The 24,315-nt window shown below is 37.4% G+C and overlaps 1 protein-coding gene across 1 annotated transcript in view; it reads right to left on the reverse strand.

The window, feature by feature from the left end:
- LOC150093401 (dynein light chain Tctex-type protein 2B-like) overlaps positions 1–24,315 on the reverse strand; it is an 85,390-nt gene that overhangs the window by 41,102 nt on the left and 19,973 nt on the right. The window contains exon 3 of the mRNA XM_090413765.1: positions 5,577–5,646. Coding sequence (XP_090269891.1) covers positions 5,577–5,646 — 70 coding nt within the window. The remainder of the gene's footprint in view (positions 1–5,576; positions 5,647–24,315) is intronic.

Consider the following 24,315-nt stretch of genomic DNA (forward strand, 5'->3'; position numbering starts at 1 on the left):
TTTCCCTTTTTATATATGGGTACTATGAGAGCTCTACTCCAATCATCTGGAATTCGTCCCTCTGTTGAGGCATTCTGAACTATGCAGTGCAGCCACTGTAAGACTTTTATACCACCATACTTCAGCATTTCTGGTCAAATATCATCTACTCCTTTTGCCTTTCCACATTTCAGACTTTTGATGGATTTTTCTACTTCAAGTATGGATATGTATTCCTGATTGCATGCCTGGTCAGTGTTTTAACTTCTTTTTTTATTTTGTATCCAAACACAAGTTGTGCAGTAGTAAGTAAGTGGTACAACATTATTTATGCCGAATTAGGATACATTACAATGAGATCAGCTTAGATTTGGTAGGTGAATTATACAGGGAAATAAAAATTAAATATGAAAAAAAAGAAACTATACATAACTTATATACAATAGATATGGTCAGATGTTCCACCAGTATCTTGCACAATCAACTGCTCTTTCTGTGCAGGATATAAGGTCCTCATTTGTGCAATGTGATGGAAGAAAATGGCAAGCAAGAATGTGTTCCGTGGACTGGGTTGTCCCACACTCACAATTGTCTGGGCCAGTGAGGTAGCCCCATTTGATGAGGTTTTGTTTGCAGCGTCCTGTCGTTCGCAGTCTGTTGAGGCTTTTCTAAGTATTCCAGTCCGTCTAAGTGGGCACCACGTGGAAGATGTTCGGCTATTGGAATACTAGTATTTTTTTCAGGATACAGTGCAAGCCATTGTTGAAATCTTGTCTCTGGGAGGTTTTTAGGTGGTTCAACAGTTGCCAGGAAGCTATGTTGGAATCTTAGTCTTTGGGGCACTGTAGTCTGGTCGAATAGTGGGTGGCGTTCATCATTCATTTGTCTGCTTCTTTCATCAGCTGAGAATGCAGATCTTTGAATTCAAGGGGGTGTAATACCAGTATACAGGTCTTTTAGTGGTGTTGGTTTCAGGCATCCTGTAATTCAGTGGCAGCTTTCATTCAATGCTGAATCAAGTTTTTCAGCATGGCAGGATCCAGACCATACTGGGCAGGCATATTCAGCAGAAAAATAGCAAAGGGCCAAGGCAGAAGATTTCAGTTGTGTTAGAGTCTGCACCCCATTTGGAGGAGGTAAGCTTTCATAATATATTGTTTCTTGCATTCACTTTTGCCTTTGTTTTTTCTATGTGTGTTTTATTTGAGCGGGTGCGATCGAGAGCCTACTTTTTTCTACTTCAAGTATGGATATATATTCCTGATTGCATGCCTGGTCAGTGTTTTTTTTATCACTTTTATCACTGTGCTGTCATCACTGCTAGTTTCATTTAGCACCTTTTCAAAGTAATCACTCCATACTTCAAGGATATCTTTATCTCCAGTTTTCATATCACCTTTATCATCTCTTATTCCTTTTACAGCGCTCTTTCCTCCATTTCTAAGCTTCTTCAAGAGTCCTATAATAACTTCAGAATATCTTGCCACCTTCTTGATATTTATTCTCTATGTTCTTACCAAAGTTTTCCCATGACTTGACTTTTGTTTAGCTGGTTTTGCACAGTGTTTAGCTCTCTTACATTTGTCTCTGTATTCTCTAAGAGCACAAGCTAACTTATTTGCCAGGAACATTTGATATGCTTTCTTCTTTTCCTTCACTGCCTCTTTAACTTACTGTGTCCAACATGGAGTTCTGATTTTTCTATCCCTGCAAGCACCCTCACCACATGTCTCTCTGGCTGAATCAATCAATGTTTTCTTCAGAGCTTGCCACTGAATCTCTAAGGTTTGATTCCTGTTCTCAAACTCTTTCATTTTTCCTTGAATGTTTGTATATTTCAGTCTACAGTTCACATCTGAGAGCTGCTCAACTTTCATTCGCTTTAAAACTTTCTTACATGTTCTTCTTTTCAATATGAAATTCAATTTTATCCTGCTCAAGACTAAATGGTGATTACCTCCAATTTCAAATCCTCTGCACACTCTAATGTCCTGCACCAGAGAGAAAACATCAATATCAACAATAACATAGTCAATGAAATTTTTCTTATTCATTGTGTCTTCTCTCCATGTGAATTTCTGCACATTTTTATGTTGGACCATGTTATTAGTAATAACCAGTCCATTTCCTGAGCAGAAATCCAAGTATTTGCCATTACTATTATCTTTGCTCTTTTCTCCAAATTTTTCCAAAATATTTTTGTATGCCTGACAATCATTTGCTACTCTGCTATTTAGATCCCCACCAAGGGACCAGCTTTTCCTTTTTCATTGTGTCAGTTGTTTTCTCTAAAGCCTGAAAAAATTTCTCCACTTCTACCTTAGCAGAACCTTCTGTCGGACCATAGGCACAAATTAGTCTCATTGTCCAGTTCTCCATTCTGATATTTGCCCACATCACTCTACTTGAAATTGCCTGCCATTCAAGAAGATTACCTCATATTTACTGTTGAACTATGGCTACTCCTTCTTTTCCTTGATTGCCATTGACTGAATATAACATTTTGTATTTATTGCTCAGGAAGATCTTACCAGTTTTTTTTTTTTTTTGTTTCAGTCATCCCTATTATGTCGATGTGATACTTATTCAATTCCTCAGCTAGCTCCATTTCTTTGCCATTCAGGCTTCTTATGCTGATAGTACCGATCTTGATCTCTGGTGATGTTGAGTTTGGGTGGGTGTGTTTTAGGATTTGTTCCAGTAGCTGACTTTTTGCTGCTCACCCTGGTTCCCTGGTGAAAACAATGGGGACCTTGTTTAACCAGGCAACACCCAAGCAGGCATGAAATTCTATCATGTTGTACCATCATTTTATATTTAAGTTTAAGCCAATAAGAATACAATTTGGTCGGCTAAATCCCAAATTGCCAGCCCATCCTCATTCGTTCAGTATCCAGGTAGATACCTAAAAGGGTGCACCACGGAAGGTGAAGATTGAACATTAGGTCAGAAGCCCTGGTTGGTTCTCCGCATTCCTTTAAAGGCTATGTGGAGGTCTCTTCTCAGTTATACAACTTTGACCCTTAAGCACCCCTGATCCTTAAGCACGCCCACTTTGTTTGCTTATACTTGGATAAAGGATTAAATGAAAAATATAATTTCTTGGCATCTTTAATTTATAATTCAAGAAATTCCATTCCTTTACTACTATATGCCGTTTCCTCTATTCAATTTATACTGCTTTGTCAAATTTCTCATCATGATCACTTGCTTTGCACTTGCCAAATTTAACTGTCTAAACATTACCTGGTGAAAACTGTCTAAACATTACCTCTATCTTCCCTAGCCTATAGCAACATTTCCACTTAACTTTTCCTTCCCACCTCCATCTCATACTATACACTTTCCAAACAACTGCTGTCATTTTCCATGTCAGACAACAGAAATCTCTCCAGATGTCTATGTCCCTCCACATTCGAATGCATTTCATCTCTTGCATCCAGCAGTTCTTTTCTATCCTAAAATTATTATTTATATGGGTGTTTCATGGAGTCAAAAGCCTCATCACAGGAAACCCACTCTATCCACTAGCACAATACATCCCCTTAAACCTATTCACTGTTGGGGTGCTCACAACCACCTCTGGCAATCCAATCCATCATTTACCACTCTCCAAGTAAAGAACCTAGTCTATACACACTCTTAGACAACTTCCAAGTGTGACCAATTGTTTTTCTCCTACTCCCCATGTATTGAAAAATTTCTTCTATGTCAATCTTATAGAATCCCTTTAGTAACTTAAGTTTCTATCATATCCCCTCTCCTCAGTCTGTCTGCTAAACTCTGCCACCCAAGCACCCTCAATCTATCCTGATAGGGAACATTCTACAGACCTGTCACCAGCTTGGTCATTAGTTTCTGAATTCTCTCTGCCATCTCCTGATCCCTAAGAAATGCAGGTGACCAAATCTGTGCATAGTAGTCAACATGTGGCCAAATCATAGCTTTATAAAGATGGACAATAACCTCTTTAGCATCCAATTAATCCTCTGAGCTATTTTGCCAACTCATGCAATATGTCCTCTGAATCCTTAGCCTTACAATTTCCTGTAAACTAGTCATCAATATGATATGAAGTGTGTAATCTTTTCATTCTTAAGTGCATTGTCCTTTGCCTGCACTGTCAATTTATTTAAATCATCCTGTAAGATTATTATCTATTTCCCTCCCTAGTTTTGCATCACCAGCAAACAAATGAATATCCCTCTTCAAAACTTCTGCCATATCATTAATGTACAAATTAAAGAAGTGGTCCTAGTACAGAGCCCTGGTGCACTCCACTTGTTACCCTCATTTACCTTTATTCCACTCCACCATATAATGCCCTCTGATGTTTGTGTACCAGCTATCCCCTTGCTTGAACTTTGCTCCAAAATGCACTGCAAGTATTCATATATTCCAGATCTCTAATCTGACACATTCTTGCTATCATGTCATTCTTTAATGCTGCTGTGTTCCTCGATTCTGCATTATCATATTTCAGCAATATGCTCACTATCTTCCCTCTCACAGTTTTCTGCTGCACAATTACTAACATTAACATCAAATATCTTGATATGAATGATCTGAGATCAGATTCTTCATATCAACTACCACTATCATATCACTAGCATTCAAGACTTAAGAAGGAATGGTATAATTACTATTACAAAGATTATATATTTTATATACTATATTGTAATTTTTGTGGTGTATTGTATAAAAAAAAAAAAAAGAAGTAAAATGTTACACAGTAAAATCAAGAATTTCTATAAAAAGGCTAGAAACAAACTATTGCTAACTACTATTTTCTTGTTGAAAATGGACAAAACATTAATGAATGTAGGTGTATTAAATAAAGCCAACTATATTAGTTATTTATTTGCTCATTTCTCTGATAATTACTTCTAGCAGGAAAATTTAAGTACACATTTCATTTTGTAAAAGAAAAAAACCTAAACTACTCTTAAACTACTAAACATCAAAAGGACGAACAAAAGAAGAGAAAACATAAATCTGGCTTAGCATATCACACAGCGTCTACCATCATGATGTATTCTGGGATAGAACAAACATGTCCTACATTGATAAGAATTGTTTCACAAGAAAATTCAGAGAGGCAGCAAATATGATTAAAATTTCTACGCAATGCAACAAAAACCAGGGTTTGATTTTAAATAAAGTTTGGTCATCATTTATTAAAAATTTATCCATTTCAGACCTCATACAGAGTGAGCGTGAACCACAGAACATGACAACAAATAGCATTGTCTCCAACTAACACACATTAACAGTTGTATAGATCTGTTATTCGTTTTTTTAATTAACTTTTTTGATGTTCATAATACTAACAAATGAACTTGTTTTTCATAATTTCTTATAGTTTGTGCTTTAAACTCTTAGTCTCTTTACCCCTGAAGATGTTAGCCTTACGACTAATGAAAACTTGTCGGGTTATTTTTAGTACTTGTTTAGTATTTTAAAAACAGTTCTCTAATAAATCACAAAACCGGAATATTTCTATTGAACTTCTTAACCACAGAATCCTATGCATGAAAACTAAACTACTCTTTTTTAAATTTCATTATATTCTTCATTTTCAATTTAAAAATACTTACTTTACTCCTTCACCTCTCTGCTCTCCAATAACAACTTGTGTTACAAACTTATACCTGTCATATTCAAATTCTGAAAGAGAAGTATTAAAGAATTAATTAGAAAACAAAAATTAACACACAAAGACTGAGGTGTGGAAATGATCTGAGATCGTCAAGTCTATTAAAGTAACTGTTCAACTTCTTTTTTATTTTTATTTTATTTATTTATTAATTATCATTATTTTTTACCTGTAACATGCTTGAGATATGGTGGCAGTGGGCAATGTGTAGCCTGACACACTGCCAAGCAACATGATACTCATCAATTATCACAGTAATCACAAACTTTCAGACAGTGCTAACTTGTTTTTAGTTTAATATAAAACAGTAGACTATAATTTTGTATTATTAATTTATGACTTATTGTCCAATTTAAAACAAACTAGATCTGAAAGAATCTGATTGTGTGTGAGATCATAATGAATAAGACAGAGTTATTATTAACATAAAGTTTTTTTTCATTTTGTTATTAATTAAATTAAAAATCACAAAAAAATTATATTCTTGTTTAATCCTTTATCCAAGTGTAAGCAAAGTTTGTGTGTGAAATTTCTTCACATCAAGCCTATACATAGACTAATGTATGTATAATACTATGCATTATGGGCACTAGTACCCAGGTTGGTTATGATCTTTATCGAAGTCTCATCAGTGGGAGCAAGATCCAGAAAAGATACTAAGGTTGAAGTAATGCAGAAGTCATATACATATATATAGTGAAAAAGTGTAACACCTTATTACTAAAACACTCTGGATTAGAGCTAGTTGTAAAAAGTTTTGTTTTGTTTTTCACTTGATTATAAATTAAATTAAAAATGCTAAGAAATTAGCAGGCCTGGTTTTCAAAAGAATGGAGAGATGTTGGAAAGGGTCCAGAGGCAAATGACAGATAGTTTCTAGTCTCTGGAATGTTGAGAAGATGCAATGTACAAAGTCTAGTGGATAGGAGGAAGAGGGGGTGATATGATATGATAGAGACATACAAGTTGGCATAAGGTTGTTAAAGGATTAACATTGAAGAGATTTTTCATAAAATGCCAGATGAACAAAAGGTCATCCCTGGAAGCTGTATAAGGAGGGTGTGAGCAGGGGAGTGTGAGGCAGGTTTTATGCATAAGAGCTGTGAATGATTGGAATGCACTGCCTGAGAGTGTGGTGTCTGTGGAGAATTTGAATGTATTTAAGGTACAGTATGATGAGCTGTGTGTATAACAAGGGGACCTTCCCACAATGAGTCTTTGACTCCATGGGGATGTTAGAATTATGATAATAATGATATTCTTGTTTAATCCTTTATCCAAGTAAAAGCAAAGTTTGTGCATGAAATTTTTTCAAAGGAACTTCATGCCTTTTATGTGTGGAAGTCTCATAAAAAGAATTACTGGAAAAGCTGAAGGTATTAACAAGGAGTTATAAGAGGGAGCATTTGCATTAATGAATGAGAAATTTCAACATTAAAGTGTACTCTGAACGATAATACATTCTTATATACTAATATCATATATGATGTTTAATGATTGCATTAAACATCAACAGATGCTGTATGGTCCCAAACCTCTGTGATATGATGAGTGAATTCTAACTAAGTGGTTCTGTGTCAAACTTTTCTTGCAACCACAAATTTCCAAAGACTTGGCAAACATAATACATCATCTGTCCACCTCATAAAATATGTCACTTCCTCTTTTCCTAGGTACTCTGCTTTCTACTACTGTTTTGAGAAATTCTCCTTCTATGCACAGAGTACTTCAACTTTTTCTGTCAGTGATCTTAAGGAGCATTAAAGTCATAACAATCCAACTCTAGAAATCATCTATTTATCCACCTTTCGATTTCTGAAACCCTCAATCTCTTGTAATATAACATCTCAAAAGCAGATTTCCTTTGTGTGTTTTAGTCCTCTAGATTACAATTTTGGTAGTCATAAGTTGCTACCAAAACAAACAGCTACAGTTGATCTTCAACTTCATTCCTGGAGTGACTAATCTATCATTCCAAACTTTAACTATTGTTCTGACCATTCCTAGTCTTCTTCATGTATTCAGAACAGCAATTCTCTAAAATGATGGATCCTCACTCTTGCTAATCACCTCAATCATTTTCCTATTAAAACAAACTTGCTTTTCCATTCTTTCTTTGACTGAACTCTTTCAAGAACCACAATTTCAATCTTTGCAAAACTGAATTTCATCTGAAAGTCCTCTGTTCTAATTAATCTCATTAACTCTACCCTGTCAAGAATTCGTTTTAGATCTCCCTAGTACAGAAAAATACTGTGCCATCAGCATATCTCAGGATGCTGACCCAACTGCCACCTATCTATTAATTTCCATTTTCAGCTCATTTAGTACTGCTTGCATGATGTTCTCAGCATAGATGCTAAATAGGTACAGAGAGTATCTTTGTCTACCCAAATCCAATCAATGTTGGGGAAAGCTTATTTTCCTCGCCACCTCTCAAAATTTTATATGCTGAACAGTCAAAGGCATCTGAGAGGTCTACAAAGCATCTGTGCTTGGGTCATTGTTGTTTAATTTGTACATAAATGGTAAGGGAGATATTCAATTCAGTTGTTTGCTGATGATGCAAAGTTGGGCAGCAGAATAAAAAATCAAGCTGACGTTGAGAGTTTGCAGGATGATTTAAATAAGCTGGTATAATGGGTGAAAGGAAATGGGTATCAGTTCAATGTAGAAAAGTGTAAAGTTATGCATTTTGGGATTGAAAGATTACCAGCTGTGTACTACATTGATGGAACGGTACTCCAAGAGATTGATGAGGCTAGGGACTTAGGGGTGTTGGTAGATAGGGAAATGAAGTTCAGGGGACACATTGCTAAGGTATCCAAGATTGCACATAGGATAACTTGGTTAATGAGGAACACACTAACATCCAGAGATAAAGAGGTTATTATTCCCCTTTATAAAGGATTGATACTTCCACATTTGGATTACTATGCTCAGGTCTGGTCACCTGGATTCCTTGGAGATGAGGAGGCTGTAGAAAGGGTTCAGAGGAGAGTGACTAAGTTGGTGAGTGATATAAAAAATGCTCTCTACATTGATAAATTGAGAGCTTGTGGATTGCAGAGGTTGGATGACAGGCAGAGAAGAGGGAATATGATAGAAACATTTAAATTACTAAAAGGTTTTTATAAGATTAACGCAGGGGTAATGTTTCAGCTGTGTGATAATGATAGAAGAACAAGAGGTCATCCCTGGAAATTAAAGAAAAGTGTGATTAACAAGGGCGTGAGAACAAGGTTTTTTGCCTGGAGGGTGGTGAATGAGTGGAATGCATAGCCTGACTCAGTTGTGATTTATTCGTCAGTAAATGAATTCAAGAACATATATGATATATATTGTTTTGATAGTTTGGGTCTCCCGCGATGAGTCTACTCACTCCATGGAGATACCCGTAATAATAATCATAATAATAATAATAAAAGTCTAAACTCTCTCTATAGTTCTTGTAGTCCTTCACTTTTCTTGTGCAGCAGATTTTTTTATGTGACTTCCAGCCCATGAAAGGTTGCAAACCTACGGTACATTAGAACTGTGGGAAGGCTAGAAATTTTTTTATTTTAAATTTATTTTTGCATAATTCAGAAATCCTAGTCTAGAGCCCAAACATGAATCTTTTAGAATCCACTTCAAACATCTGATAGGTGAGGCAATGGTTTCAAACTAGGCAATGAAATTTATCAGCTACCTAAAAACATTCACAAACATCCACATCTGGATTAGAACCTAGAGTCATTGAATAGTGTATATGCCAACTAGGTTGGTATGAATACTAATGTTAAGATATTCTGTATTTACATGTATTTTTTTTTTTTTAGTATGTCCATATTATATAGTAGTAAGAAAAATTCATATGGATTCATTTCTGATTGGTGCAATGATTTTAAACTTTGTTCTCATGAATCTAGAATATGAGTGAGTCAAAACTAAATCAAAAAAAAAAAAAATCATCATCATCAAACTCCTGCCATGTACCCTCAAGGAGTGTACAGGATATGATAGTACTACATGAAAAAAATTACATCATTATTAATTTCCTATCTACAATTTTCCTCCAAATCAGTCAGTTACTTGACAACACTCCAACATTATCAGATCTTATATTTCTATCGTCTAAAGCACATTGTACCGTATCAATCCACCTATATCTTGGTCTTCCTCTGGGTCGTTTTACTGCCAACCCGGCAGAGAACACTTGTTTTGCTAATCTTTCTTCGCCCATTCTGTTTAAGTGACCATACCACCTGAGATTAGCTCTGCTAACGCATTCCTAGATGCTGACAATGTCAAGTTGTTTCCTAATATCCTCGTTTCTAATATGATACTGCCATTGATGCCATCTGTTCACGCCTATAATCTTTCTCAGGACTCTCATATCTGTGGTCTCTAGTCTTTGGTCAAGTGTTTTACTTCTGACCCAGCTCTCAGATCCATAAGTTAAAACTGGTATGAACACTATCTTGTATACAGCTAATTTAGTGTTCCGACTAATTTCTCTCTTATTCCATATGAATTTATTCAATTGACTTCCTACAATACCAGCTTTGTTGATTCTGTTGTCTATTTCCATATTTAATTTACCATCTACACTAAAAATCGTGCCTAAATAGTTGAAATGTTTTACTTGTTCCACAGGTTCTCCATTCACAACACAGTTGACATTTTCAATGATTCTGCCTATTTTCATTGTCTTTGTCTTTTTATTGCTGACCTTCATACCATATCTATTACAACAGCTATTCAATTTAGTCAGAGAATCTTGCAGACTTGTAGCAGATTTATTTAGAAGTATAACATCATCTGCATAAAGCAAAGAGCTGACATTAACATCTCCAATTTTGATATCATGTTTAATACCACTTTCCTTCATAATGTGATCCATATAGATAATGAATAACAGAGGGGATAATGTACATCGTTGTCTCACACCAGATTTAACATTAAACCATCTTCCTGTACTTCCTTCAATTCTAACTGCTGACTTACAACTCAAATAAAGACTAAGTACTGCTTGATATAATGCCCCATTGACACCATATAACTGCAGCGTATTGAATAGCTTCTCTCTTGGCACCTTGTTATATGCCTTTTCCAGATCGACAAAACTTAAATACAGATCTTTGTTATATTCCCATGTTTTCTCGACTATTTGTCGTAAAGTGAAGATCTGATCCTGACAGCCTCTATTTGGCCTGAATCCAGCTTGTTCTTCACCAAGCTTTTCTTCCACAATTATTCTCAACCATTTCTCAAGTATACTTGCATAGATCTTGCCAGGAACACTCAGTAAGGAAATACCTCTGTAATTCTCACATGCAGTTTTATTTCCCTTTTTATATATGGGTACTATGAGAGCTCTACTCCAATCATCGGGAATTCGACCCTCTGTCCAGGCTTTCTGAACTATGCAGTGCAGCCACTGTAACACTCTTATACCACCAAATTTCAGCATTTCTGGTCGAATATCATCTATTCCTGCTGCCTTTCCACATTTCAAGCCTTTGATGGATTTTTCTACTTCAAGTATGGATATGTATTCCTGACTGCATGCCTGGTCAGTGTTTTTTAATACTGTGCTGTCATCACTGCTTGTTTCATTTAGCAATTTTTCAAAGTAATTGCTCCATACTTCAAGGATATCTTTTTCTCCCGTTTTCATGTCACCTTTATCATCTCTAATTCCTTTTATAGCACTCTTTCCTCCATTCTTAAGCTTCTTCAACAACCTCCAGAATATTTTTCCACCTTCTTGATATTTATTTTCTATATTCTTGCCAAAGTCCTCCCGTGACTTTTGTTTAGCTAGTTTTACACAGTGTTTAGCATTCTTGCATTTGTCTCTATATTCTCTAAGAGCACAAGCTGACTTATTTGACAGGAACTTTTGGTATGCTTTCTTCTTTTCCTTCACTGCCTCTTTAACTTCCTGGGTCCACCAGGGAGTTCTGATTTTTTTATCCTTACAGACAACCTCACCACATGCCTCTCTGGCCAGAATCAGTCAATGTTTTCTTCAGATTTTGCCACTGAATCTCCAAGGTTTGATTCCTGTTCTCAAACTCTTTCATTTTTTCTTCAATAATCTTAGTGTATTTTAGTCTACAGCTCACACCTGAGAGCTGCTCAACTTTTATTCGCTTTAAAACTTTCTTACATGTTATTCTTTTCAATATGAAATTCAATTTTATCCTGCTCAAGACTAAATAGTGATCACTTCCAATTTCAAATCCTCTGTACACTCTGTCCTGCACTAGGAGAAAACATCACTATCAACAATAACATATTCAATGAGACTTTTCTTATTCCTAGCCTCTTCTCTCCATGTGATTTTGTGCACATTTTTATGGTGGAACATGGTGTTAGTAAAAACCAGTCCATGTCCTGAGCAGAAATCCAACAGATATTTGCCACTATTATTAGCTTTGCTCTTTTCTCCAAATTTTCCCAAAATATTTTTGTATGTCTGACAATCATTTCTTACTCTGCTATTTAGATCCCCAACAAGGACCAACTTTTCATTTTTCATTGTGTCAGTTGCTTTTTCTAAAGCCTCAAAAAATTGCTCCACTTCTACTACCTTAGCAGAACCTTCTGTGGGACCATAGGCACAAATAAGTCTCATTATCCAGTTCCCCATTCTCATATTTGCCCACATTACTCTACTTGAGACTGACTGCCATTCAAGAAGATTAGCCTCGTATTTTGTGTTGAATACTATGGCTACTCCTTCTTTTCCTTGATTGTGATTGACTGAATATAACATTTTGTATTTATTGCTCAGAAAGATCTCACCAGTTTTGGTCTTTTTTGTTTCAGTCACTGCTATTATGTCGATCTGGTACTTATCTAATTCCTCAGCTAGCTCCATTTCTTTGCCATTCAGGCTGCTTACGTTGATAGTACCGATCTTTAACTCTGGTGATGTTGAGTTGGGGTTTGTTTTCAGATTTGTTCCAGTAGCTGACTTTTCACTGTTCGCCCTGGTTCCCTGGCGAAAACAACGGGGGCCTTGTTTAACCGGGCGATGCCCAAGCCGGCATGAAATTTTGCCATGTTGTACCTTCATTTTGTATTTTGGTTTAACCAATAAGAATACAATATGGTCGGCTAAATCCCAAATTGCCAGCCCATCCTTGTCCGTTCAGTATCCAAGTAGATACCCAACAGGGTGCACCACGAGAAGGTGAGGATTGGACATTAGGTCAGAAGCCCTGGTCGGTTCTCTGCATTCCTTTAAAGGCTATGTGGAGGTCTCCTCTCAGTTATACAGCTTTGACCCTTAAGCACCCCAAAGTCAAAGAAATCCTCAATTAGCAATCATGAAAACTAAATGGATCCAAGAGGAATTTAAGTAAAATAAACAATTTCTCAGGGGTGCTTAAGGGTCAAAGCTGTATAACTGAGAGTAGACCTCCACATAGCCTTTAAAGGAATGTGGAGAACTGACCAGGGCTTCTGACCTAATGTCCAATCCTCACCTTCTCGTGGTGCGCCCTGTTGGGTATCTACCTGGATACTGAACGAACGACGATGGGCTGGCAATTTGAGATTTAGCCGACCAAATTGTATTCCAATTGGTTAAACCAAAATACAAAATGAAGGTACAACATGACAAAATCTCATGCAGGCTGGGGCATTGCCCGGTTAAACAAGGCCCCCGTTGTTTTCGCCAGGGAACCAGGGCAAACAGTGAAAAGTCAGCTACTGGAACAAATCTGACAATGCATCCCAACTCAACATAACTAGAGTTAAAGATCGGTACTATCATAAGAAGCCTGAATGACAAAGAAATGGAGCTAGCGGAGGAATTAGATAAGTACCAGATCGACATAATAGGGGTGACTGAAACAAAAAAAGACAAAAACTGGTGAGATCTTCCTGAGCAATAAATACAAAATGTTATATTCAGGAAATGACAATCAAGGAAAAGAAGGAGTAGCTATAGTATTCAACACAAACTAAGAGGCTAATCTTCTTGAATGGCAGGCTGTCTCAAGTAGAGTGATGTGGACAAATATGAGAATGAGGAACTGGACAATGAGACTTATTTGTGCCTATGGTCCCACAGAAGGTTCTACTAAGATAGAAGTGGAGGAATTTTTTGATGCTTTCGAAAAAGCAACTGACAGAATGAAAAAGGAAAAGTTGGTCCTTGTTGGGGATCTAAATAGCAGAGTAGGAAATGATTGTCAGACATACAAAAATATTTAGAAAAGAGCAAAGAGAAAAGAGCAAAGCTAATAATAATGGCAAATACCTGTTGGATTTCTGCTCAGCACATGGACTGGTTATTACTAACACCATGTTCCAACATAAAAATGTGCACAAATTCACATGGAGAGAACAGGCAAGGAATAAGAAAAGTCTCATTGACTATGTTATTGTTGATAGTGATGTTTTCTCCCTGGTGCAGGACACCAGAGTATACAGAGGATTTGAAATTGGAAGTGATCACTATTTAGTCTTGAGCAGGATAAAATTGAATTTCATATTGAAAAGAATAACACGTAAAAAAGTTTTAAAGTGAATAAAAGTTGAACAGCTCTCAGATGTGAACTGTAGACTAACATACACAAAGAGTATTGAAGAAAAAATGAAAGAGTTTGAGAACAGGAACTAAACCTTGGAGATTCAGTGGCAAAATTCAGCCTTGAAGAAAACCCTGATTGATGCAGCTAGAGAGGAATGTGGTGAAGTTTTCTGCAAGGATAGAAAAATTAGAACTCCCTGGTGGAGACAGGAAGTTAAAGAGGCAGTGAAGGAAAAGAAGAAAGCATATCAAAGGTTCCTGGCAAATAAGTCAGCTTGTGCTCTTAGAGAACACAGAGACAAATGTAAGAAAGTTAAACAGTGTGTAAAACTAGCTAAACAAAAGTCATGGGAGGACTTTGGCAAGAAGATGGAAAATAAATATCAAGAAGGTGGCAAAATATTCTGGAGGTTGTTGAAGTAGCTTAGGAATGGAGGAAAGAGTGCTGTAAAAGGAGTTAGAGATGATAAAGGTGACATGAAAACAGGAGAAAAAGATATCCTTGAAGTATGAAGTAATTACTTTGAAAAATTGCTAAATGAAAGAAGCAATGATAGCACAGTGGTAAAAAAACCCTGACCAGGCATACAGTCAGGAATACATATCCATACTTGAAGTAGAAAAAGCCATCAAAGGTTTGAAATGTGGAAAGGCAGCAGGAGTAGATGATATTCAACCGAAATACTGAAGTATGGTGGTATAAAAGTCTTACAGTGGCTGCACTGCATAGTTCAGAAAGTCTGGATAGAGGGATGAATTCCAGGCGATTGGAGTAGAGCTCTCATAGTACCCATATATATAAAGGGAAATAAAACTGAATATGAGAATTACAGAGGTATTTCTCTACTGAGTGTTCCTGGCAAGATCTATGCAAGTATACTTGAGAAACTGTTGAGAAGAATTGTGGAAAAGCTTGGTGAAGAACAAGCTGAATTCAGGCCAAATAGTGGCTGTCAGGATAAGATCTTCACTTTACAACAAACAGTTGAGAAAGCATGGGAATATAACAAAGATCTGTATTTAAGTTTTGTCGATTTGGAAAAGGCATATGACAAGGTGCCAAGAGAGAAACTATTCAATTAGCTACAATTATATGGTGTCAATGGGGCATTATATCAAGCAATACTTAGTCTTTATTTGAATTGTAAGTCAGCAGTTAGAATTGAAGGAAGTACAGGAAGATGGTTTAATGTTAAATCTGGTGTGAGACAAGTATGTACATTATCCCCTCTGTTATTCATTATCTATATTATTATTATTATTATTACGGGCAACTCCAGGGAGTCATTAGACTCATCGAGGGAGGCCCCAAATCATTTTCATCACAACTATTCGACATTCATACAGTATCTATCATACCTCACCTTAAACTCATTCACTGTCACAGCATCCACCACAGACTCAGGGAGCGCATTCCACTCATTCACTACTCTAAAAGTAAAGAACCCAGCTCTAACACCTTTACTAACCACACTTTTGCCCAGTTTCCATGGATGTCCCCTAGTCCTCCCACAACCAGCCCTGTTCTCAAAAATATCTTCTGAATTAATTTTATAGAAACCCTTCAGTAATTTGAATGTCTCAATCATATCTCCCCTCCTCCGCCTATCAACCAATTTTTGCAACCCACAAATCCTCAACCTGTTCTCATACGGTTCATTCCACAGACCTGCTATCATCTTGGTCACTCGCCTCTGGATCCTCTCCACCTCCTCCCCATCAAGAAGAAACCTAGGTGACCAAATCTGAGCACAGTAGTCGAGATGAGGTCTTATCAAGGCTCGATATAGAGGAACAATAACCTGCTTGTCTCTGCTTGTCAACGTATTCTTCAGCAACCAAGTGATTTGATGAGCTGATTTGGCCACTTTTGCAATGTGTCCCCTAAATTTCAATTCCTTATCCACCAACACTCCTAAATCTCGTGCCTCATCAATTTCCTGGAGCACGGTTCCACCAATGCAGTAAACTGCCTCCCATCTTTTCACCCCAAAATGCATAACCTTACATTTTGCCACATTAAATTGACATCCATTCTCCCTAGCCCAGACCTCCAATCTATCCAAATCATCCTGCAAAATTTTGACGTCATCTGCATTCACTAATGCCCTACCCAACTTCGCATCATCCGCAAACAAATGAACTGTTCCTCTCAGATCCTTTCCTATATCATTTATGAACAAATTAAACAGCAGTGGTCCAAGAACAGATCCTTGTGGTACACCACTAGTCACAGGCCGTCTTGTGGACTCTACTCCTGAGTAAACCACTCTCTGATATCTCTCCGTCAACCACCCTCCTATCCATCTCACCAACCCTATGTCCATTCCCATATGCTGCAATTTACTGATTAGAATTCCATGTGGTATCCTGTCAAAGGCCTTAGCAAGGTCCAGCAGAATCACTGTAAACCCATTACCCTTATCCAGTTCAGCCGTCACTGTGTTATAATACGTGAGCAAGTTACTGAGGCATGACCTACCCTTCACAAAACCATGCTGTCCCCGATACAGTATCCCATTTTCTTCTATCCAATCTTGTATTTTCCTCTTGACTATTTTCTCTAAGACCTTGATAATGATTCCTGTTATGCTGATTGGCCGGTAATTTTCAACAGCAGCCTTGGAACCACCTTTGTGCAGTGGAACTAATTTCCCCTCTTTCCACCCCCTTGGGACTAACCCAGTCCTAAGGCTCAAATTAAACATAATGGTCAAGGCCACTGACAATTCTTTGGCCGCTTCACGTACGACACGAGCTGGTATACCATCCAATCCCACAGATGTATTGACATTGAGGTTCTGTAATAGACTAGTTACCTCTACCTCATTCATCACAATTCCAGTATAAGCTGTTGGTTCCTCCATTTCCGCAAAGCCACCACCTGGATGATATACTCTTGCAAAGTGCTCGCTCAGTAATTCCACAACATCGACTGATTCAGTTACCTCCCTACCCTCAGCATTTTTTAAGATCATTCTACCATGAGCATTTTTCCTTTTACTTGCAACATATTGAAAAAACTGTTTGGGATTCTCTTTAGCCTGCATGGCCAATTTTCTTTCGTAATCTGCTTTTGCTTTTCTTACCACCCTTGTTACCATCCTAGCCTGAGCTTTATACTGTTCATGCACCTGATGGTCACCCTTCTCCTTAAATTCCCTCCACAATTGTTTCTTTTTTTGCAGCTCAAGCTTAATAGTGTTATTCATCCATTTAACCCCTACCTGATTTATTATCCGGACTCTTGGTATACAGTCAACCATTGCCTCCTGCAAACAGTTCTTAACCACCTCCCATGCACCATCAACATCCAGCCCTTGCAGTTTTACATGCCATGGCATTGAGCCAAGCACACACCTAAGCTTGTCATACTTACCAGCCCGGTAATTCCACATATACCCTGTCTTAATTGTAAATTCGACTCCTTTAGCCACCTCCCAAGTCATGACCTTATGGTCACTCTCACCAATTGGTGGCAACATGGTCATGTTCGTTACAGCTACATTCTCAGTTGCAATTACTAGGTCCAGCACTCTCCGCCCCCTGGTATTTTCCAATACATGTTGCCGTAGATAGTTGTCTCTTAATAACTGCATAAAATCCAATTCCTTCCTCCCATGTGCCCTCTCCTCTTTCCAGTCAATGTTACCATAATTGAAATCACCCATAATAATTACCCTCCTTCCATTCATTTCTTCTATTTGCTTATGCATACTATTCCCACCATCCACTCCATCACCCGGTCTATAGCAGCACCCAATTGTATATTTTGTTCTGCTAGATTGTATCTCACATCAAACAGCCTCAAATGTGCTTTTTTCCCCATCCTGCAGTTCAACTTCTATACTCCTTGGCTGAAGCTCATCAGCTATCATCAATAACACTCCTCCCCCCTTTTTATTCACCCTGTCACTCCTGAACACGCTATACCCATCGCATTCAATCCCACTAGCTTTATCATCTTCTGTCAGCCATGTTTCACTAATACCGACAACCTGTGGCCTGGAAGTGCCAACCATGGCCAAAAACTCTTCCTTCTTGTTCCTAATACTCCTGGCATTAGTGTACATGAATCGCAGAAGCCCATTTGTCCCATCCCTACTTTGATTCCTTATACTAATTATCCCATTCTGATTTGTTGTCCGTCGTACTCGCTCGGGCATAATATACTCATTCATACACTTAACTGCCCCCCTAAAGTCTGCATATCTACCCCCCCTCTTAATAAATCTAGTTTCCCTGAGTCTGTACATCCACTTCCACATCATTCATCAACACTCTTTCAAGTCTCCGTACACCAACTCCATTCAAATGCAACCCATCCATCTTATATAAGTCCTTTCGCCCATCGAACTCATTCCACACATCCACAAATTCCACACCACTCTCCATGCATAACCCACGCATAAAGTCATTGGCAATTATGGCCCTCCTTCTAAACACTTCGCTGTCATACCGCGGTAAGATACTCACCATCCTAACTCTCTCACTCTTCTCTTTTGCTACCTCAAACAACTCCCTCACATCCTCTATCATTTCCATTTTGTCCTCTTTCAAATCATTCGTTCCTGCCACTATTATCATCTCTTTCACCATCTGTTTTTGCAGTCGAATAGATTCGCCGACGTCCTTTATGTTCGCACCCGGCTGGTACGACTTCGTTAAACTCTCAATTATTACGCCTCTTAATAGCGAATCCCCATACAGCACTCGCTCCTTCATTTTATTGACGTTTACGTACATTCTATTATTTGCCGTCACAGACTTCCGCCGGTTATTTGTCGGTACGTTCAACACACATTTTTGCATACGCTCCAGTTGTCGTTTGGCTCTGTGTATCGTGCCATTTAAACAGGCAATTTCGCTACTCGCATTTATCTCACCATTTTCATTATCGATCAAATCATCCATTCCTTCGGTGTTTCTACCTTCATTTACACTTTCAGCGACGCTCTCACACATATCTGGCACTACCGCGCAATTCTCTAGTACACCGCCATTTTCTACATTCTGACTACCGTTAACGATATCAGTCTCGATACACGAAACACGCTTGAAGTCCTCATTCTCTTTACACTTTCTACACATATTAACTCCACTATCACTTTCTAACCAGACTCCTACCGCTCTTCGCAAGGCATACATCTCACAGACAGCACATTGCATAAATTCTTTTACATCAAAACTCTTAAGCAAGCATGGCAACCTGGCCGCCATTTTTTTCTTTATCGGTGCCATGTGTACGCTATCTTTTCTTAAAAATAATAATTAAAATAACAGAAAACACGCAAAAATTGCACAGACACACCAAGAAACAAAAAGCAAACAATACTACTTAAAATTCTGGTAAAATATCTAATGTTAACACAAAATAATACTGATCTTTTCAGGAGCTCTAGACAAGCCGACGATCTAATCCGTGCGACACCAAGCGACCCCTCAAATATATGGATCACATTATGAAGGAAAGTGGTATTAAACCTGATATCAGAATCGGAGATGTTAATGTCAGCACTTTGCTTTATGCGGATGATGTTATACTTCTAAATAAATCCACTACAAGTTTGCAAGATTCCCAGACTAAATTGAATAACTGTTGTAATAGATATGTTATGAAGGTCAACACTACAAAGACAATGAAAATATGTAGAATTGTTGAAAATGTCAACTGTGTTGTGAACCGGGACCTTTGGAAGAAGTAAAACATTTCAGCTACTTAGCCACGATTTTTACTGAAGATGGTAAATTAAATATGGAAATAGACAGCAGAATCAACAAAGCCGGTATGGTAGGAAGTCAACTGAATAAATTCATATGGAATAAGAGAGAAATTAGTCGAAACACTAAATTAGCTGATATACATAGTGTTCAAACCAGTTTTAACTTATGGATCTGAGGGCTGGGTCAGAAGTAAAACACTTGACCAAAGACTAGAGACTCTAGATATGGGAGTCCTGAGAAAGATTAGAGGTGTCAACAGATGGCATCAATGGCAATATCATATTAAAAATGATTATATTAGGAAAGAACTTGACATTGTCAGCATCCAGGAATGCGTTAGCAGAGCTAATCTCAGGTGGTACAGTCACTTAAACAGAATGGGCGAGGAAAGATTAGCAAAACAGGTGTTCTCTGCCAAGTTGGCAGGAAAATGACCCAGAGGGAAACCAATATATAGGTGGATTGATACGGTACAAAGTTCCTTAGACGATAAAAATATAAGATCTGGTAATGTTGGAGTCTTGACAAGTAACAGACTGATTTGGAGGAAAATTGTAGATAGGAAGTTAGTAATGATGTAAATTTTTCATGTAGTACTATCATATCCTGTACACCCCTGGAGGGTACATGGAAGGAATTTGATGATGATGATGAACAATTTCTAATGAGAGGTCTTATTTGTGATCAGAAATCGCATATTCATTCGACTCTACCATTACCAAATTGTTCTACATAACAGTAAATTATGGTTAAATTCAATATCAGTCTATCAGAGTGAACAATTTAAATCTTCACAGTGAAAGAATTCTCACAAAAATTATTTTCTAAGCTGTACTCATAAAATGCATTTATTTTTCAGCCACCATAAGTTTAGGTATATTCAATGATTTGGCTAATAGATCAAAATGTTAGAAATTTTTTCCCACTTAGTTAGACTATAATAAATTTAGTTTAATCCTTTATCCAAGTGTAAGCAAACAAAGTTTGCACCTGAAGTATCTTCAGGACTGAGGCAACTCGTAGTAAAGGTGGACCAAGCTCTCATCACTCCTTGTCTCAGTATCTCCCATAATGTAAAGCACATCTCGTTGCAGACATGTATAATGCTATGCATTAAGAGAAGGGCCATTACCCAGACCCATTACCCATTATTTCGACCTTTATTGAGGTCTCATCAGTGGGAGCCAGACCCAGAATTGGTGATACTAAGGCAGAAGCAATGGAGAAGTCATATTTACCTATACGAGTTGCCAAAAGGTGTACCATCTTATTATTAAATTACTCTGGATTAAGAGAAAGATGTTGGAAGTTTTTTGCGTTAGTTGCGTCAGTCCTGAAGATACTTCAGGTGCAAACTTTGTTTGCTTACACTTGGATAAAGGATTAAACTAAATTTATTACAGTCTAACCAAGTGGATAAAAACTTCCAACATCTTTCTCTAAATCCAGAGTAATTTAATAATAAGGTGGTACACACCTTTTGGCAATTCGCATAAGTAAATATGACTTCTTCATTGCTTCTGCCTTAGTATCACCACTTCTGGGTCTGGCTCCCACTGATGAGACCTCAATAAAGGTCGAAACCGGTCTGAGTAGTGGCCCTTCCCTTAATGCATAGTATTATACATGTCTGCAAGGACATGTGCTTTATATTATGGGAGATACTGAGACAAGGAGTGATGAGAGATTGGTCCACCTTTACTACGAGTTGCCTCAGTCCTGAAAATACTTCAGATGCAAACTTTGTTTGCTTACACTTGGATAAAGGATTAAACTAAATTTATAACAGATCAAAATATTATTAATAAAGGAAAGTGTCTCCACAAATATGTACTAGTGGAAGAAAATTACTTCCGTATGCTATCACACTTACATCATATACTACCAAATATTTACAGAGATTTGTAAATCGAAGTTCCTTCTTGAGATGCAAAAGTCAAACCATTTTTTTTCTTATACCATAATAGATTAGGATAAACCGAGTTTCACCAATTTCTAAATTTTATAGTTTGAAATGCTGAATTCCTTTATCTTCACTTATATGTGCTGAATAAGACATCATTATTATTATTATTGAAAGTTTATTTTTCACTTGGTTAGAGTATAATAAAATTAGTTTAATCCTTTATCCAAGTGTGAGCAAACAAAGTCTGAGCCTGAAAGTATCTTCAGGACTGGGGTAAGGTGGTACAACACCAGAAAAATTGTTGCAAAGGTGGAGAAAGCTACCAACACTCCTATCTCAGTATCTCCTATAATGCAAAACACATCTCCTTGCAGATATGTCTAATGTTATGCATTAAGGGAAGGGCCACTACCCAGACCAGTTTCGACCTTTATTGAGGTCTCTTCAGTGGGAGCCAGACCCAAGTGGAGATACCAGGCAGGAGCATTAGCAGGTCATCTCTACCTATAGGAGTTGCCAAATGGTGTGCCACCCTTTTTTTATAAATTACTCTGGATTTAGAGAAAGATGTTGAAAGTTTATTTTTCACTTGGCTTCTGCCTGGTATCTCCACTTGGGCCTGGCTCCCACTGAAGAGACCTCAATAAAGGTCGAAACTAGTCTGGGTAGTGGCCCTTCCCTTAATGCATAACATTAGACATATCCGCAAGGAGATGTGTTTTGCATTATAGGAGATACTGAGATAGGAGTGTTGATAGCTTTCTCCACCTTTGCAACAAGTTGCCCTGGTGTTGTACCACCTTACCCCAGTCCTGAAGATACTTACAGGAGCAAACTTTGTTTGCTCACACTTAGATAAAGGATTAAACTAATTTCATTATTATTATTATTCAGGCCTCCATGGAGTCAAAAGACTCATCAAGGGAGGGTCTTCCTAGGAAACACAAAGTCAATCCTACCACTCCTTGACCGTTCTTCCTCTCACCATTCTATCAGGTAATGCATTCCACAGTTCAACTACGTTTCATGCAAAGAAACCACTCCTCACACTCTTGCTCACAGCTTGCTTTCATAACTTCCAGGGATGGTCCCTTGTCATCACTCCTTCCTGCTGTTCTACCAAACAAAAGAACTTCCCAGTTAAAGATACCAAGAAATTATATACTTGGTTTAAGCAAACAAAGTTTGCGTCTGAAATATAATCAGGACTAGGGCAACTCGTATATAGAAGCTAATGACTTCACATCACTTGCCTTAGTATCCCATAATGCACATATCCTTACGGGTATGTATAATGCTATGCATTATGGGAAGGATCACTACCCAGATCGGTTTCAACTTTTATCGAAGTCTCGTCAGTGGGAGCAAGACTCAGAGGTGATACTAAGGTTGAAGTAAGGCTGAAGTCATATTTTTTTCATATACAAGTAGCCAAAAGGTGTCACACCTTATTATTAAAATACTCTGGATTAGAGATAGCTGTTGGAAGTTTTTCCACTGACGAGACTTCAATAAAGGTCGAAACCGGTCTGGGTAGTGACCCTTTCCATAATGCATAGCATTATTGGAAGGATCACTTGTCCATAATGTCTTATTATTATAATGCAAAGCACATATCCACTGTAAGGATATGTGCTTTGCATTATGGGATACTAAGGCAAGCGATGTGAAGTCATTAGCTTCTATATACGAGTTGCCCTAGTCCTGATTATATTTCAGGCACAAACTTTGTCCTTTGGATAAAGGATTAAACCAAGTATATAATTTTTGGTATCTTTAATTTATAGTATAACCGAGTGGAAAAACTTCCAACAGCTATCTCCAATCCAGAGTATTATAAATCCCCAGTTAATTTATGCCCCTTCAAATCCCAGGGACCAAATTTGAGAACAATAGTCTAAGTGTGGCCTGATGAGGGTCTTTTACAATGGAATAATAATCTTTTATCTCTGCAGATCAGCATCTTTCTCAGTATTGCAGAAATCTTCTGGGTTATCTTTACCACTTGTTTATTTGTTTTTTTTTTATTACTTATCCATAAGACTGTAACCTAACCAAATTTAAGACAGAAAAAAATTCCTTTTTTTTTTTTTTTTTTTTTTTTTTTAATGAACTGAAACAGAATACTTAATGGTAAATTTTCTTTCTCCCAAAACTGGCTCCTTTCTGGTGCCAACCATTCAAACTATTAGTCCCTCAATCACAGTATTCACTTTTTTCTTTAAAAGCTCTTTTATAGAAATAACTGTGTTATTTATTCCAATCAATAAAGTCTTATATATTAACTTTCCAAGCCAATCCTCTGGTTTCCATTCCACTATCTTCTCTCCTCTGTTTCAGTCTAATTAATTAGAAAATTTATCCAACTACAGTATTCAACTATAAGTATCAGTTCTTCTAGCTGAAGAGGAGAGTAAATTTGATAAAAATTTTGAGATTTTGTAATTGGGGCAACCTACACAATCTACAAATCCAGAGATTTCAAAAATTGTATTTTTGAAACTCTGGATTTCAAAA

The sequence above is a fragment of the Typopeltis vanoorti genome, chromosome 24, assembly GCF_054136105.1.
Source record: "Typopeltis vanoorti isolate ZY-2024b chromosome 24, IOZ_Tvanoo_1.0, whole genome shotgun sequence".
In the NCBI taxonomy this organism is placed as follows: domain Eukaryota; kingdom Metazoa; phylum Arthropoda; class Arachnida; order Uropygi; family Thelyphonidae; genus Typopeltis; species Typopeltis vanoorti.